The 15,352-nt window shown below is 40.4% G+C and overlaps 1 protein-coding gene across 8 annotated transcripts in view; it reads left to right on the top strand.

The window, feature by feature from the left end:
• The window catches only part of LOC139763619 (arylsulfatase B), a 196,253-nt gene that overhangs the window by 37,907 nt on the left and 142,994 nt on the right, over positions 1-15,352 (top strand). For 2 of the 8 annotated variants that reach the window (XM_071689849.1, XM_071689844.1), the window contains exon 4: positions 5,997-6,223. The exons of the other annotated variants lie outside the window; for them this stretch is intronic. In XM_071689849.1, the coding sequence (XP_071545950.1) occupies positions 5,997-6,223 (227 nt within the window). The remainder of the gene's footprint in view (positions 1-5,996; positions 6,224-15,352) is intronic. 8 annotated transcript variants of the gene reach the window in all.

The following is a 15,352-nucleotide window of genomic DNA, read 5'->3' on the forward strand; positions in this document are numbered from 1 at the left end:
GGAACGAGGAGAAGAGGGAGACCAAATTGGAGGTGGAAAGATGGAGTGAAAAAGATTTTGTGTGATCGGGGCCTGAACATGCAGGAGGGTGAAAGGAGGGCAAGGAATAGAGTGAATTGGAGCGATGTGGTATACCGGGTTGATGTGCTGTCAGTGGATTGAATCAGGGCATGTGAAGCGTCTGGGTAAACCATGGAAAGCTGTGTAGGTATGTATATTTGCGTGTGTGGACGTATGTATATACATGTGTATGGGGGTGGGTTGGGCCATTTCTTTCGTCTGTTTCCTTGCGCTACCTCGCAAACGCGGGAGACAGCAAAAAAAAAAAAAAAATGTATATGTTGAGATGTATAGTATTTATATGTGTGTGTGTGGATTTGTATGTATATACATGTGTATGTGGTTGGCTTGGGCCATTCTTTTGTCTGTTTCCTTGTGCTGCCTCGCTGATGTGGGAGACAGTGACAAAGTATAATGAATAAAAATATATATAAGAGTTTTACATTAATCATAAGAGACAGGAGTTGATTAGTGACTTGCCTAAGGTGACAGTGACAAAGTCTCTCCATATCATATTACTTGATTCAGCAGTTTTATGACAGTAATGACTGAAAAAAGTTAAAAAATTTCAGTTCATGAAACTTTCTTTTCTAAGTACTTTATGTATATTTATTTATGGGGACTCAAATTGAATACTGAATTACTTTTATATTTGATTATGATCACATGGGCATTTTGTCTGGGTTAAAATTAACTTAGCCATGTGATGTTTCCACATTTCAAACTTAATTAGCGTAGAAGATATTTAGCCTTTTTTCTCATCTATGGACATATCCTTATGAGCATTTAAAAGAATACCTGATGGTTGTATTAAGACACTGTCTTATGCCCATCAAGCATCACAGTAAGCTAGTGGATAGTCATTCACATGCGGTGGTCTTAACAACCTTACAGTAGCCTATTCATGCCTATGACCTTAAAGGGCAAAGGTGAGGTGGCATGAAGTAGTTAGCCACAGTTTTCACTTGCCTTGTCTGGTGCAGTGCACTCTTGTTTTCCATGGCTTAATATAGCTTGTGATATCTTTTCTTGTGTTTACATGACAGATGGGTATATTATATTATTCATGAGATTACCAGGGCATGCATAGTGTTTTCTTATATTTTGAGAATTAGTGAGAAAACATCCATGTCAGTTGTCGTAAAGTGAAGGTGATGTTCTTTGTCATGAAGATCAGTCTTTTACTACTTTTTGTCCTTACTTTGCATTTTTTTTCTTTTCATTTTAGTATGACTAGTTCTTTTTTTTTATCAATAAGCAAATATAGAAAAAAATTCAAAATGATGACAGTGGTAGTCCCCAATTTTATGTATAAAGCTGTGTTGAATGAAAGTCTAAGTTTGAATGGTACAAGAGGCACTTATTGACACATGCCAATCCATCCCAGCATGGAAATATCTTGAGGACTATATAGACAGGCAAGAAAACTTGACAATTAAGAGTGATATGCGTAAGGCTAAGTATATCCCACAGGTTAAGTTTAGCCATATTAACCCTTTAACCCTTCCAGATGAATTTTTTTACTTGGGCAAAGCATTGCATCTAGACAGATATTTACATGTTGTGTTTCATGTCTCTGTTTCAAGACCATGCACTAAGTTTAGGTGATAGCAAAAGTGGCAGTGTGCAATGATATCTCCCCACAGTTATTCATCATCTAACCATGCCAGTGAGAGAATATTTGAGTGACTTTTTTTTTTTAGGAAGGAAACCGAACAGATTTTAGCTAGATTTAGAGGACCAGGCAGATGATGATCCTGAATTATTTGACATTTCTATCAACAGTATTCAGACTCTGTGAAAAATATTGTCTCCAACAGAATCAGATAAAACATCCCAGTCTCACCCACTTATACAGTATGACTTCAGAGTCAAACACTATACCACCTCACTACACACTGACCTCACACAACACCACCCACCAGAACAATGACAAAAAGTGGTTGACCATCTTCATAGCCAGCTGCCATGCCAGGGTAACTCCCAGTAGTTTCCCCAAGGAGTTGATCCTTCTCCAGCTCTCATCAATCGCTTCAAACATGAAGGTCCTTTCCTATGCAGATGACCTCACATTCACATCACAATACCCTGACACCACTGTAGCAACATCAAACATGCAGCACTACATTACACAGTTAGAATAATGGTTCATCCAGAACGTGCTGACTGCATCTTTATAGAAATTTTCAATCACTCTTAACCCCAACCAGTATGAATCCAGCTCACACCCACCAGTCACCTTGAATGGACAGTCTCTCCCACTGAGCAAAACACCAATCATTTTAGGCATCACATATGGCACACACATGATATTCACTCCCCACACCAGTAAGATTAAGACAAAAGCTACACACATACTTAATTCTCTAAATGCCCTCAGATCACAAACTGGCATCAGATTTGGACAAGAAAAAGATTCCTCAGAGTCCAGCACAAGCAAATCAACCTCTTTGCTCCCAACTATTACATCACCTGCTTGGTTTTCCAACCTTTCAAAAGCAAACCTAACAGAGCTGCAAATTGCACTTATTATTGTTCTCAGAAAAATCACTTGCTGCTTATCAACCATGAATACTCAGCAACTTCACAATGAAGCAAAGATCCCCCAATGCAGCTCCACCATGACATGTTTAGCACTCAGTTCTATACAACATCACTAGCCCTTTCCCCCTTAGCACTCAGTTCTATACAACATCACTAGCCCTTTCCCCCCATACCCCCATAACTAACCACCAGCCCCCAACTTAGCCATTGCCTCACACTCCAGTAACCTCTGCTCATAGATCTCCCCTTCAGAAACAAACATAACTCAGATAAATCAAATACACACTGAAATAAACTAAGGAAGCACTCAGCAACCCGCCTCCTGACTTGGTCTTAAACACAGATCCATCCATCAGAAACCACACTCCCTAGACAAACACAGTCTCATTCTCCCACTTATACTCTGGACATCACGCACCTCTGCAACACTACAAACATCTTTTCAGCATGTCCCAAGACTCTTTATGCCCATGATTCATCTTCCATAAAGAAAACACTGAGCGCTTACTACTCAAGTGCCTTGCACTTTCTGCACATAGACGCACACACAACATATCAACACTTCATGACCTGTGGCCCCAACTTGTGGACATGGCCAGCTTCCTAAGTGCTGCAGGAGCATCATAAGGATAGAAGGGACTTCTGGGGCTGGAAGATAAGAAAAGGTGTATGGATGTTACTTATAATATAGGAGTGCAAATGATTGGGAGCTGTACAAGAGAAGTTGACAGGATGTCAAGAGGAGGGTGCAAAGGGTTTAAAAAGAGGGCAAATGTGAGATGGGATGAGCAAGTATCAGTACATCTCAAGGACAGAAATATTTTGGAAGGACGTTAATAGTGTGAGAAAAACAAGAGAAGAAATGGGAATATTGGTGAAGGGGCAAAAAGTGGTAAAAGGAAGTGTTCAGGTGAGGTGAGATGGAGCAAGTACTTTAAAAGATTGTTAAAATGTATTTGATGATAGGGTGTCAAATGTAGGGTGTTTGGGTTAAGGAGGTATGCAAAGTGAGAGAGTTAAGAAAAATGGTTTCATGAAGACAGAAGAGTTGATGAAAGCCTTGACTATGATGAAATGTAGCAATGTGGCTGGAGTATTGCAGCTGAATTTCTGAAGAAAGGAGGTGGAGTGACTGTGTTGTTAGTTGGTTAGTTAGGATTTTCATTGTATGTATGCATCATACAGAAGTGCCTGAGGATTGGCAGAATGCATGTTTAATGCCACTGTATGAAGACAAGGGTGATAATGGGGAATGTTCTAATCACATCTATAGCAACCATACATCATTAGGACTACTATACATTCAAACATACCTGTTTTTGCCTTCCTAGATGGTGATCTCTCTTTCCACACATTCCACAGTGCTCAAAAAACCCTCACCCCTGTCACTCACTCTGTGACTCACCTCCGCTTCCATGGTTCCATACACTGCCAGGTGTCCAAAACATCCCATTTCATTTAAACTCACACCCTAACTAACCTGTTTCTTTGTATTGTTAAACTTGATAAACTTGATTTTATTCTCGTTTACTCTCAATTTTCTCGTTTCACTCACTCTTCCAAGCTCAGACACCAACTTTTGCAGTTTTTGTCTCAATTCTGCCTCTTGCGCTTGGTCATCAGCCAACAACAACTGACTCATTTTCCAGGCATCCTCATCTAATACAGACTGCATACCTACCCTTCTCTGCAAGACTTGCATTTAGCTTCCTTACCACCCCATCCATAAACAAATTAAACAGCCATGATGACATGGTGACAGACCCTTGCCACAGACCCACCATTCCTTGGAATGATTCATCCTTCTCTCTACCTACTCACACACATGCCTTAATACTCTTAATATAAACTCCTCACTACTTCAGACAGCATTCCTCCTACACTATATATTTGTAAAACCTTCCACAAAACATCTCTGTCAACCTTATTATATGCTTTGTCATGATCCATTAATACCACATACATATCCATCTGTTTCTCCAAGGATTTCTCACAGACATCTATTGAAGCATACACATGATCCACATATCTGTCATTCCTAAGACAACATTATTTTCCCGAGTCAGATGTTCTGTGCTTACCACCGCCCTATATGTGTTGTTTGTCGAGGGTGCAGTGCTGGTGGCTGGTTCGAGTGAGAGGCTGCAGAGGTTGGTGACTGAGTTTGGAAAGGTGTGTAAGGGGAGAGAGTGGATGTGGTTGGAGCAAGGTTGTTGGGTTCAGCAGGGTTGAGAGGCAAGTTGGTTGGGATGTGGGTTTGAATGGAGAAAAACTGGAGGAAGTGAAGTGTTTTAGATATCTGGGAGTGGACTTAGCAGCAAATGATACCATGGAAGCCGAAGTGAGTCACAGGGTGGGGGAGGGGCAAAGGTTCTTGGAGCAAAGAGGAATGTGTGGAAGGAGAAAACATCTCGGAGAGCAAAAATGGGTATGTTTGAAGAAATAGTAGTTCCAACAATATTATATGGTTGCAAGGCATGGGCTATAGATAGAGTTGTACGGATGAGGGTGGATGTGTTATAAATGAAATGTTTGAGGGCAATATGTAAGTAATGAAAGGGAAAAAGAGATGTGTGGAAATGAAAAAAAGTGTGGTTGAGAGAGCAAAAGAGGGTATGCTGAAATGGTTTGGAGAGAATGAGTGTGGAAAAGTTGACAAAAAGGATATATTTGTCAGAGGTGGAGGGAACAAGGAGAAGTGGGAGACCAAATTAGAAGTAGAAGGATGGAGTGAAAAAGATTTTGAGTGATCAGGGCCTGAACATACTGGAGGATGAGAGGTGTGCAAGGAATAGAGTGAATTGGAATGATGTGTTGTACTGGGGTCGACATGCTGTCATTGTACTGAACCAGGGCATGTGAAACATCTAGGGTAAACCATGAAAAGGTCTGTGGGTCCTGGATGTGGATAGAGAGCTGTGTTTCGGTGCATTACACATGACAGCTAGAGACTGAGTGAGAGTGGAGTGAATGTGGTCTTTTTGTCTGTTATCCTGGCACTACCTCGCTGAAGCAGGGGGTAGTGATACTGTTTCCTGTGGGGCAGGGTAGTGCCAGGAATGGATGAAGGCAAGCATATATGACTATGTACATATGTATATATGTGTATGTCTGTGTATGTGTAGGTATATGCATGTATGTGTTTATATGTTGATATGTATATGTATATGTGTGTGTGTATGATAGTTTATGTGTATATGTGTGTATATAAGTGGATGGGCCATTCTTTGTCAGTTTCCCAGCACTACCTTGCTGGTGCAGGAAACAGTAATCAAGTATGATAGATAAGATAAATGTATATCTATTGCACCATTATGTAGTATGCTGCTTATCTTGGATACTTCCAATTTTTTTTTTTCAGTTTATCATTAACCAGATTCTTTTGGTCTTAGGTCTTAACCATGATGTTATATATGGGCCCCAGCCCTATGGAATCCCACTTGGTGTGAAGCTGCTACCACAACACTTGCTAAAATTGGGTTATGCTACTCATCTTGTTGGAAAGTGGCACCTTGGAATGGCCATTCGTGAATTAACCCCCACCTATAGAGGCTTTATGTCTCATTTTGGCTACTGGACAGGTCACCAAGATTATTATGATCACACATCTCAGGAAGGGGTATGGGTACCTTTTTGTTTACCTTGCATTGCTTTTATTTCTTGAGATTTACTCTGATTTTAGAGTTTTATCCATATGGGTTTATCTCTGACAATTTTTTTGTCATCAGTATTTGACAAAATTAATATACAAGCACCTATTTAACAGGCCTATTTTTCATCACATGTATTTTTCAGTATTTTTTTAATCTCAATGTATCATCACCCATTGTCCAGAAATTTAGACTAAGAATTTTCTTCCATTCACCCATATGTGAGCATAACTCTAATCTCTACTTTTTTGCTTACTCTCCTCTCCACCTTTAAGTATTTCAGTCTGTCTTTCTGTTTGCTCTTTTCCCCTCCATTTGCTTTTCACCTAATTTGCAATGATTCTCATAGTCTTCCTTCATACTGCTATTCTTCTTATGTTCAAAGCATTTCTGCAGTGCATGATATACTTTCACAACCACTTTTTAGTACCTCATTCTGAGATTCTTTGCTGCCTTTTGTTCTTTCTTCTTAATGCACTTCTTATTCTTATGCAATTCTTCTTAACTGTGTCAGGGTGGGCTAAAGTATACTTTTTGATAGGTTCTGCCTCACCTTCACACTCATGTCTCTACTACCACTCATAACTTTCGCAGGCTGCTTGCAGCTCATTTTTCTTTCCATCAGCCTAAGATATGCCTCTATCCATTCTTCCATCTTTACTAACACACTTCCTTAGATGTGTGAAGATTTAAACCCTTTCTAGCTTCTCACCTTTCCACCATAAGTCATATATTGATGTCCATTTTTAAGAACTGCTGCCTTACACAGTTTGTTGATTTTTACTGTCAAGGTCCCTTTTCTTTTGTATACTTGATATTCTCATAGTGTTTTTCTTTCTCCTCACTAATATTGTATCATCTTCATGCATGTATCATCTTCCTACCCTGTCTATCCCTTTCCAATTTATGCATATTAACATCAAAAAGAAACTAAACATATGTCTTTTGCGCTTGGTTTAGCTCCAGCCTCAGTTTGTTCTCGTTGCCAAATTCTGCCAATTTCTTTATGTTGAAACCCTTCACTTTTTAATGTTTGATGGTGTGAAAGCCTTTTATAGAGGAGCAAATGCATGTAAAAGAGTGAATGGAGAGTTGAGTGAAAGGTTTGGGATCCATGTAGGTGTGAGGCAGGTTTGTGTGATGTCAATGTGGCTATTTAATAGGGGAGAAAGAATACTTCCCACACATTCCTCATGGGTCGCAGAAGGCGACTAAAGGGAACGGGAGCGGGGGCTAGAAACCCTCCTCTCCTTGTATTTTAACTTTCTAAATGGGGAAACAGAAGAAGGAGTCACGCAGGGAGTGCTCATCCTCCTCGAAGGCTCAGATTGGGGTGTCTAAATGTGTGTGGATGTAACCAAGATGAGAAAAAAGGAGAGTTCGGTAGTATGTTTGAGGAAAGGAACCTGGATGTTTTGGCTCTGAGTGAGACAAAGCTCAAGGATAAAGGAGAAGAGTGGTTTGGGAATGTCTTGGGAGTAAAGTCAGGGGTTAGTGAGAGGACAAGAGCAAGGGAAGGAGTAGCACTACTCCTGAAACAGGAGTGGTGGGAGTATGTGATAGAGTGTAAGAAAGTAAACTCTAGATTGATATGGATAAAACTGAAAGGGGATGGAGAGAGATGGATGATTATTGGTGCATATGCACCTGGACATGAGAAGAAAGATCATGAGAGGCAAGTGTTTTGGGAGCAGCTAGGTGAGTGTGTCAGTAGTTTTGATGCACAAGACTGGGTTATAGCGATGGGTGATTTGAATGGAAAGGTGAGTAATGTGGCAGTTGAGAGAATAATTGGTGTACATGGGGTGTCCAGTGTTGTAAATGGAAATGGTGAAGAGCTTGTAGATTTATGTGCTGAAAAAGGACTGGTGATTGGGAATACCTGGTTTAAAAAGAGAGATATACATAAGTACACGTATGTAAGTAGGAGAGATGGTCAGAGAGCATTATTGGATTACATGTTAATTGATAGGTGCGTGAAGAGAGACTTTTGGATGTTAATGTGCTGAGAGGTGCAACTGGAGGGATGTCTGATCATTATCTTGTGGAGGCAAAGGTGAAGATTTGTAGAGGTTTTCAGAAAAGAAGAGAGAATATTGGGGTGAAGAGAGTGGTTAGAGTAAGTGAGCTTGGGAAGGAGACCTGTGTGAGGAAGTACCAGGAGAGACTGAGTACAAAACGGAAAAAGGTGAGAACAAAGGACATAAGGGGAGTGGGAGAGGATTGGGATGTATTTAGGGAATCAGTGATGGCTTGTGCAAAAGATGCTTGTGGCATGAGAAGCGTGAGAAGTGGGCAGATTAGAAAGGGTAGTGAGTGGTGGGATGAAGAAGTAAGATTATTAGTGAAAGAGAAGAGAGAGGCATTTGGATGAGTTTTGCAGGGAAATAATGTAAATGAGTGGGGGATGTATAAAAGAAAGAGGCAGGAGGTCAAGAGAAAGGTGCAAGAGGTGAAAAAGAAGGCAAATGAGAGTTGGGGTGAGAGAGTATCATTAAATTTTAGGGAGAATAAAAAGATGTTTTGGAAAGAGGTAAATAAAGTGCGTAAGACAAGGGAACAAATGGGAACATCAGTGAAGGGGGCTAATGGGGAGGTGATAACAAGTAGTGGTGATGTGAGAAGATGGAGTGAGTGTTTTGAAGGTTTGTTGAATGTGTTTGATGATAGAGTGGCAGATATAGGGTGTTTTGGTCGAGATGGTGTGCAAAGTGAGAGGGTTAGGGAGAATGATTTGGTAAACAGAGAAGAGGTAGTAAAAGCTTTGCGGAAGATGAAAGCTGGCAAGGCAACGGGTTTGGATGGTATTGCAGTGGAATTTATTAAAAAGGGGGTGACTGTATTGTTGACTTGTTGGTAAGGTTATTTAATGTATGTATGACTCATGGTGAGTTGCCTGAGGACTGGCAGAATGCTTGCATAGTGCCACTGTACAAAGGCAAAGGGAATAAGAGTGAGTGCTCAAATTACAGAGGTATAAGTTTGTTGAGTACGTGTGCAGAGCATCAGATTGGGGAAGAGCAGTGTGGTTTCAGAAGCGGTAGAGGATGTGTGGATGAGGTGTTTGCTTTGAAAAATGTATGTGAGAAATACTTAGAGAAGCAAATGGATTTGTATGTAGCATTTATGGATCTGGAGAAGGCATATGATAGAGATGATAGAGATGCTCTGTGGAAGGTATTAAGAATATATGGTGTGGCATGTAAGTTGTTAGAAGCAGTGAAAAGTTTTTATCGAGGATGTAAGGTATGTGTATGTATAGGAAGAGAGGAAAGTGATTGGTTCCAGTGAATGTTGGTTTGCGGCAGGGGTGCGTGTTGTCTCCATAGTTGTTTAATTTGTTTATGGCTGGGGTAGTTAGAGAGATGAATGCAAGAGTTTTGGAAAGAGGTCAAGTATGCAGTCTGTTGTGGATGAGAGAGCTTGAGAAGTGAGTCAGTTGTTGTTTGCTGATGATACAGCACTGGTGGCAGATTCGGGTGAGAAACTGCAGAAGCTGGTAACTGAGTTTGGTAAAGTGTGTGAAAGAAGAAACCTGAGAGTAAAGGGGAATAAGAGCAAGGTTATTAGGTACAGTGGGGTTGAGGGACAAGTCAGTTGGGAGGTAAGTTTGAATGGAGAAAAACTGGAGGAAGTGAAATGTTTTAGATATCTGGGAGTGGATCTGGCAGCGGATGGAACCATGGAAGTGGAAGTGAATCATAGGGTGGGGGAGGGGGCAAAAGTTCTGGGAGCGTTGAAAATTGTGTGGAAGTCGAGAATGTTATCTTGGAAAGCAAAAATGGGTATGTTTGAAGGAATAGTGGTTCCAACAATGTTATATGGTTGTGAGGCATGGGCTATAGATAGAGTTGTATGGAGGAGGATGGATGTGCTGGAAATGAGATGTTTCAGGACAATACGTGGTATGAGGTGGTTTGATCGAGTAAGTAATGAGAGGGTAAGAGAGATGCGTGGTAATAAAAAGAGTGTGGTTGAGAGAGCAGAAGAGGGTGTTTTGAAATGGTTTGGTCACATGGAGGGAATGAGTGAGGAAATATTGACAAAGAGGATGTATGTGTCAGAGGTGGAGGGAACGAGAAGTGGGAGACCAAATTGGAGGTGGAAAGATGGAGTGAAAAAGATTTTGAGTGATCGGGGCCTGAACATGCAGGAGGGTGAAAGGTGTGCAAGGAATAGAATGAATTGGAATGATGTGGTATACTGGGGTCGACATGCTGTCAGTGGATTGAACCAGGGCATGTAAAGCATCTGGGGTAAACCAATGAAAGTTTTGTGGGGCCTGGATGTGGAAAGGGAGCTGTGGTTTCGGTGCATTATGCATGACAGCTAGAGACTGAGTGTGAACGAATGTGGCCTTTGTTGTCCTTTCCTAGCGCTACCTCACGCTCATGCGGGGGGAGGGGGTTGTCATTTCATGTGTGGCAGGGTGGCAACAGGAATGGATACGGGCAGACAGTATGAATTATGTACATGTGTATACATGTATATGTCTGTGTGTGTATATATATGTATATGTTGAGATGTATAGGTATGTATATGTGCATGTGTGGATGTGTATGTACATACATGTGTATGTGGGTGGGTGGGGCCATTCTTTCGTCTGTTTCCTTGCACTACCTCCCTAACGCGGGAGACAGCGACAAAGTATAATAAAATAAATAATAGTATATGTATGGAGTGATGAGAGAGCTGAAAAGAAAACTAGGGAGTGTTGTGATGAGATTGGATGGATAGTAGCAAGCTTGTTTGCGGATGATACTGTGTTGTTTGTGGAGAGTGAAGAGGGGTTGCAGAAGGTTTTAGGTGTTTTGTAATGTGTGTAAGCATGGGTAATTGAAGGTAAATGCAAGTCAAAGTAAAGTAATGATGTTTGAAAGGAAACAGAGTGAAAGTATAGATTTTGTAAAAGCATATAGAGTGAAAGAAGAAAGCGTACTAAATTGTGCTTTGGATATGGAGAGGAGAAAGATTGGAAGAAATGAGAGTTTAAGTATCCTGTCTTCGGTAAGTTTGGTGATGTGGAAGGAGATAAAGGTGAGAGCAGTACAGGTTAGAAGAGTCACTGGGTCCCTTAACAGAATGATGAAGGTTAGAGGTGTAAGTATGGAAGTGAAGAGAGGATTGAGGGACAGCATAGTCTTCCCGATCCTGACCTATGCAGCCAAAACATGGACTTGGAATGAGTCACATAGGTCATAGATACAGGCTGCGGAAGTGAACTGTTTGAGAAGAGCATGTGGTGTGACTAGATAGAATAAAGGAAGAAATGAAAGGGTGTATGAGAGATGTGTTATGGCAGGGAATGTAAAGGAAATGAATTATGGAGTGGTAGAATGGGTGAAACGTAATACAGGTACACCACCAAATTGCCGGCAACTGATTGGTTTAGCACCTTCTTTAGTCCAAACAGAATTACATGAGGGCACTTGAAATTACCGTGGCCACCAGACTGGTCTACTGGGCGGCCACAGATGGCATTGTGTGTAGGGCACGCTTATTTACATTCTTTACACTGCATTTGTTAGTGGTGATACTGCAATTCTGTGAGATTCATAGCTTATTTTGCTGTAATTTAACCGTAGCTATGGCTTTTAAGACATATGAGAGTGTGAGCCGTGGTGTCAAACATAAACATCAGTCCATATCGATCCAAGATAAAGAAGAACTGTTGAAAAAATGGACCGTGGTTTTTGGTGCATAAGCTATGTTACATCTACAGTATTGGTTCATCAACTGTTTTTGATATAAAGAAGCAAAGGGAGAAAATATTGAAATTCTATGCAGAAGTGATTCCAAGAAGCAAATGACTATTAGAAAAATTATGAAAGATGGTAAGAGTACTGAGCATGATCGAGTGATGATGGAATGGTTTCGACAGCGTTGGAGTGATGGAGTAGACTTGTCAGGTAGCATGATAATGGACCGGGCTAAGTTGTTCCATAGAAAACTTAAATTGCATCATGAGCATGACTTTAGTGAAGGACGGCTTCAAAGATTCAAGAAGCATCATTGAATTTCCATGAATAAAGTGTGTGGAGAAAAGTGGTCTGCAAACCATGAAGGAGCTACCAAGTATGTGGATAAATTTGTGAAACTCGTAGCTGACGAGCACCTCAGTCCTAAGCAGGTGTATAATGCAGATGAATATTTTAGACACATGGTATACTTTAGGCACATAGGAGATGTATATTTAGTGGGTTAGAGGTGTGTTGATGAATTATTATTACGTGCCCACGGTTGGTCTAGCAAAACGGTTAATCTAGCAAGGCTTTGGAACCAAGAGTGCCAGAAAATCGGTGATGTACCTGTACTTTGAGGTGGTTTGGCTATGTGGAAAGAATGCAAGAGTGGGAGTTTACAGGAGAGTGTATGATAGTACAGTTAAAAGGGTTGGTGTAAGAGGAAGACCACCTGTGACATAGACAAATAGGGTGGAGGAATGCTTGGAATGGCGTATATGAGGGAAACATGTAAGGACAGGAATATGTGGAGACTCCTTTCCTGTGGCCACCCCTTGATGGGAGATCCCAGAGGGAACAAGCATCAGAGATATAGATAGATGGATAGAATTGCATTGCTACACTTTTTTCATGTCCAGTCAACCAGTTTCCTAACCACTAAAGTACACCTCCATCTAAACCATGTGACTTAACTTGTGTGAGTAATCTTTGGCGAAGAATCTAATGAATACTTTTTAGAAATCAAAGTAGATGACATCATCTGGCTTACTTTCATCATTCATGTTGAATTTGTCATTTAAGAAATCAAGCAGATTTGTCAGACAGAAGCAATTTTGTTGAAAACCATGCTAAAAATTATTTTTTATGTGGTGGCCCTGTAAATTGTTTAATTTTTGTCCCAAATGAGGGTTTCCATAAGTTTTCTCATCCAAGAGATTGAGCTTATTAGATGAAAATTTCTGGGCCATGACTTATTGCCTTTTTGGAGATTAGTATCATGAGTGACAACATGCAAAGGACCAACAGGGAAGGAGATAGAAAGTGAAGTAGCTGTCAAAAATTTAGAAGCAATCATTAATGAAAAAGGTAATTTCAAAGAGTTTACTGATAAGGTGATCTGTCAAGCCAAGTAATGCATGGTATGATAATGAGAACTTTCACTATGAGAGATAAAAGGCACATGACGAAAATTTTAATGTTTACACAAGAAGCAAATTTGAATACAATTGTATTGTTTGGTCACCAACCAAATAAGCTGAAATAGTTTAGAACAAGAAGATTCAGAAACATTCTAGAAGTGTTTTGAGGGTATGGAATGCTTGAACTAACATGAAAATTAGAAAGATATGTGATGATATATTCATGGAAGCATATAGATGGAAGACAAGATATCTTTCTTTCATAACTGCTTGCTATTTCTTGCCTTCATAAGGAAGTGATAGGAGCAGAAGAATAAGCCTTAGAGGAGAAATCCGTATTTTGCTCCTTCTGTTCCCACTTTTGGTGAGTAAAAGTAGTAGAAGGGAAGATTTCCAGCCCACTCCCATCCCTTCCATGACATGCAGGAGATTTTTTTCATACTTGATTTCCATTCCCCATGTTAGCGAAGTAGCGCCAGGAAATAGACTAAGAAAGGCATATCTGCTCGCATACGTAATATGCTGAGAGTGGCAGCTGGAGGGATGTCTAATCACTATCTTGTGGAGGCAAAGGTGAAGATTTGTTGAGGTTTCCAGAAAAAAGAGAGAATGTAGGGAGAAGAGAGTGGTGAGGGTAAATGAACTTGGAAAGGAAACTTGTGTGGGGAGGTACCAGGAGAGATTGAGCGTAGAATGGAAAAAGATGAGAGCAAATGATGGGAGAAAGTGGGTGAAGAATGGGATATATTTCAGGAAGCAATGATGGCTTGCACAAAAGGTGCATGTGGCATGAGAAAGGTGGGAGGTGGGCAGATTAGAAAAGGTAGTGAGTGGTGGGAAGAAGTAAGGTTGTTAGTGAAAGAGAAAAGAGAATCGTTTGGACTATGCTTGCAGGGAAGTAGTGCAGTTGAGTGGGAGATGTATATAAGAAAGTGACAGGAGGTCAAGAGAAAGATACAAAAGGTGAAAAAGAAGACAAATGAGAGTTGGGGTGAGAGAGTATCATAAGATATTAGGGAGAATAAAAAGTTTTCTTGGAAGGAGATAAATAACGTGCATAAGACGAGAACAAATGGGAACACCGGTGAAGGGGCAAGTGGGGCGGTGATAACAAGTAGTAATGAAGTGAGAAAGATATAGATGGAGTATTTTGAAGGTTTATTGTATGTTTGATAATACATTGGCAGATATAGGATGTTTTGGTCGGGGTGATGTGTGAAGTGAGAGGGGTCAGGAAGACTGGTTTGGTTAAGGGAGCAGAGATAGTAAAAGCTTTGCAGAAATGAAATCCGGTAAGATGGTAGGGTTGGATGATATTGGAGTGGAATTTTTTCACAAAAGGGGGTGAATGTGTTGTTGGTTGGTTGGTAAGGATATTCAGTGTATGTATGGATCATGGTGAAGTGCCTGAGGATTGGCAGAATGCATGCATAGTGCCATTGTACAAAGACATGGGGGATGAAGGTGAGTGCTAAAACTACAGAGGCATAAGTTTGTTGAGTATTCCTGGGAAATTATATGGAAGGGTATTGATTGAGAGGGTGAAGGCATGTACAGAGCATCATACTGGGGAAGAGCAGTTTTGTTTCAGAAGTGGTAGAGGATGTGTGGATCAGGAGTTTACTTTGAAGAATGGTTGTGAGAAATACTTAGAAAACAGATGGATTTGTATGTAGTGTTTTTGGATGTGGAGAAGGCCTATGATAGGGTTGATAGATATGCTTTGTGGAAGGTATTAAGAGTATATGGTGTGGGAGGTAAGTTGCAAGAAGCAGTGAAAAGTTTATAGCAAGGATGTAAGACATGTGTCAGCTATGAAACAATAACAGCAACAAAGTACTGCAGGTTTTCAGTTTCACCTATGATGCTGTGTTTTGATTAAAACATTAGATTGTATTGAATTTTTTAGGTGTTATTTGAGATGTTAAAACAAATAAGCATTTGATTTATGATAATTACAGGTAGCTTTAAATTTAATGAAAACTAACTTTGAGAA

This window comes from Panulirus ornatus, chromosome 47 (genome assembly GCF_036320965.1).
Source record: "Panulirus ornatus isolate Po-2019 chromosome 47, ASM3632096v1, whole genome shotgun sequence".
Taxonomy (NCBI): Eukaryota; Metazoa; Arthropoda; class Malacostraca; order Decapoda; family Palinuridae; genus Panulirus; species Panulirus ornatus.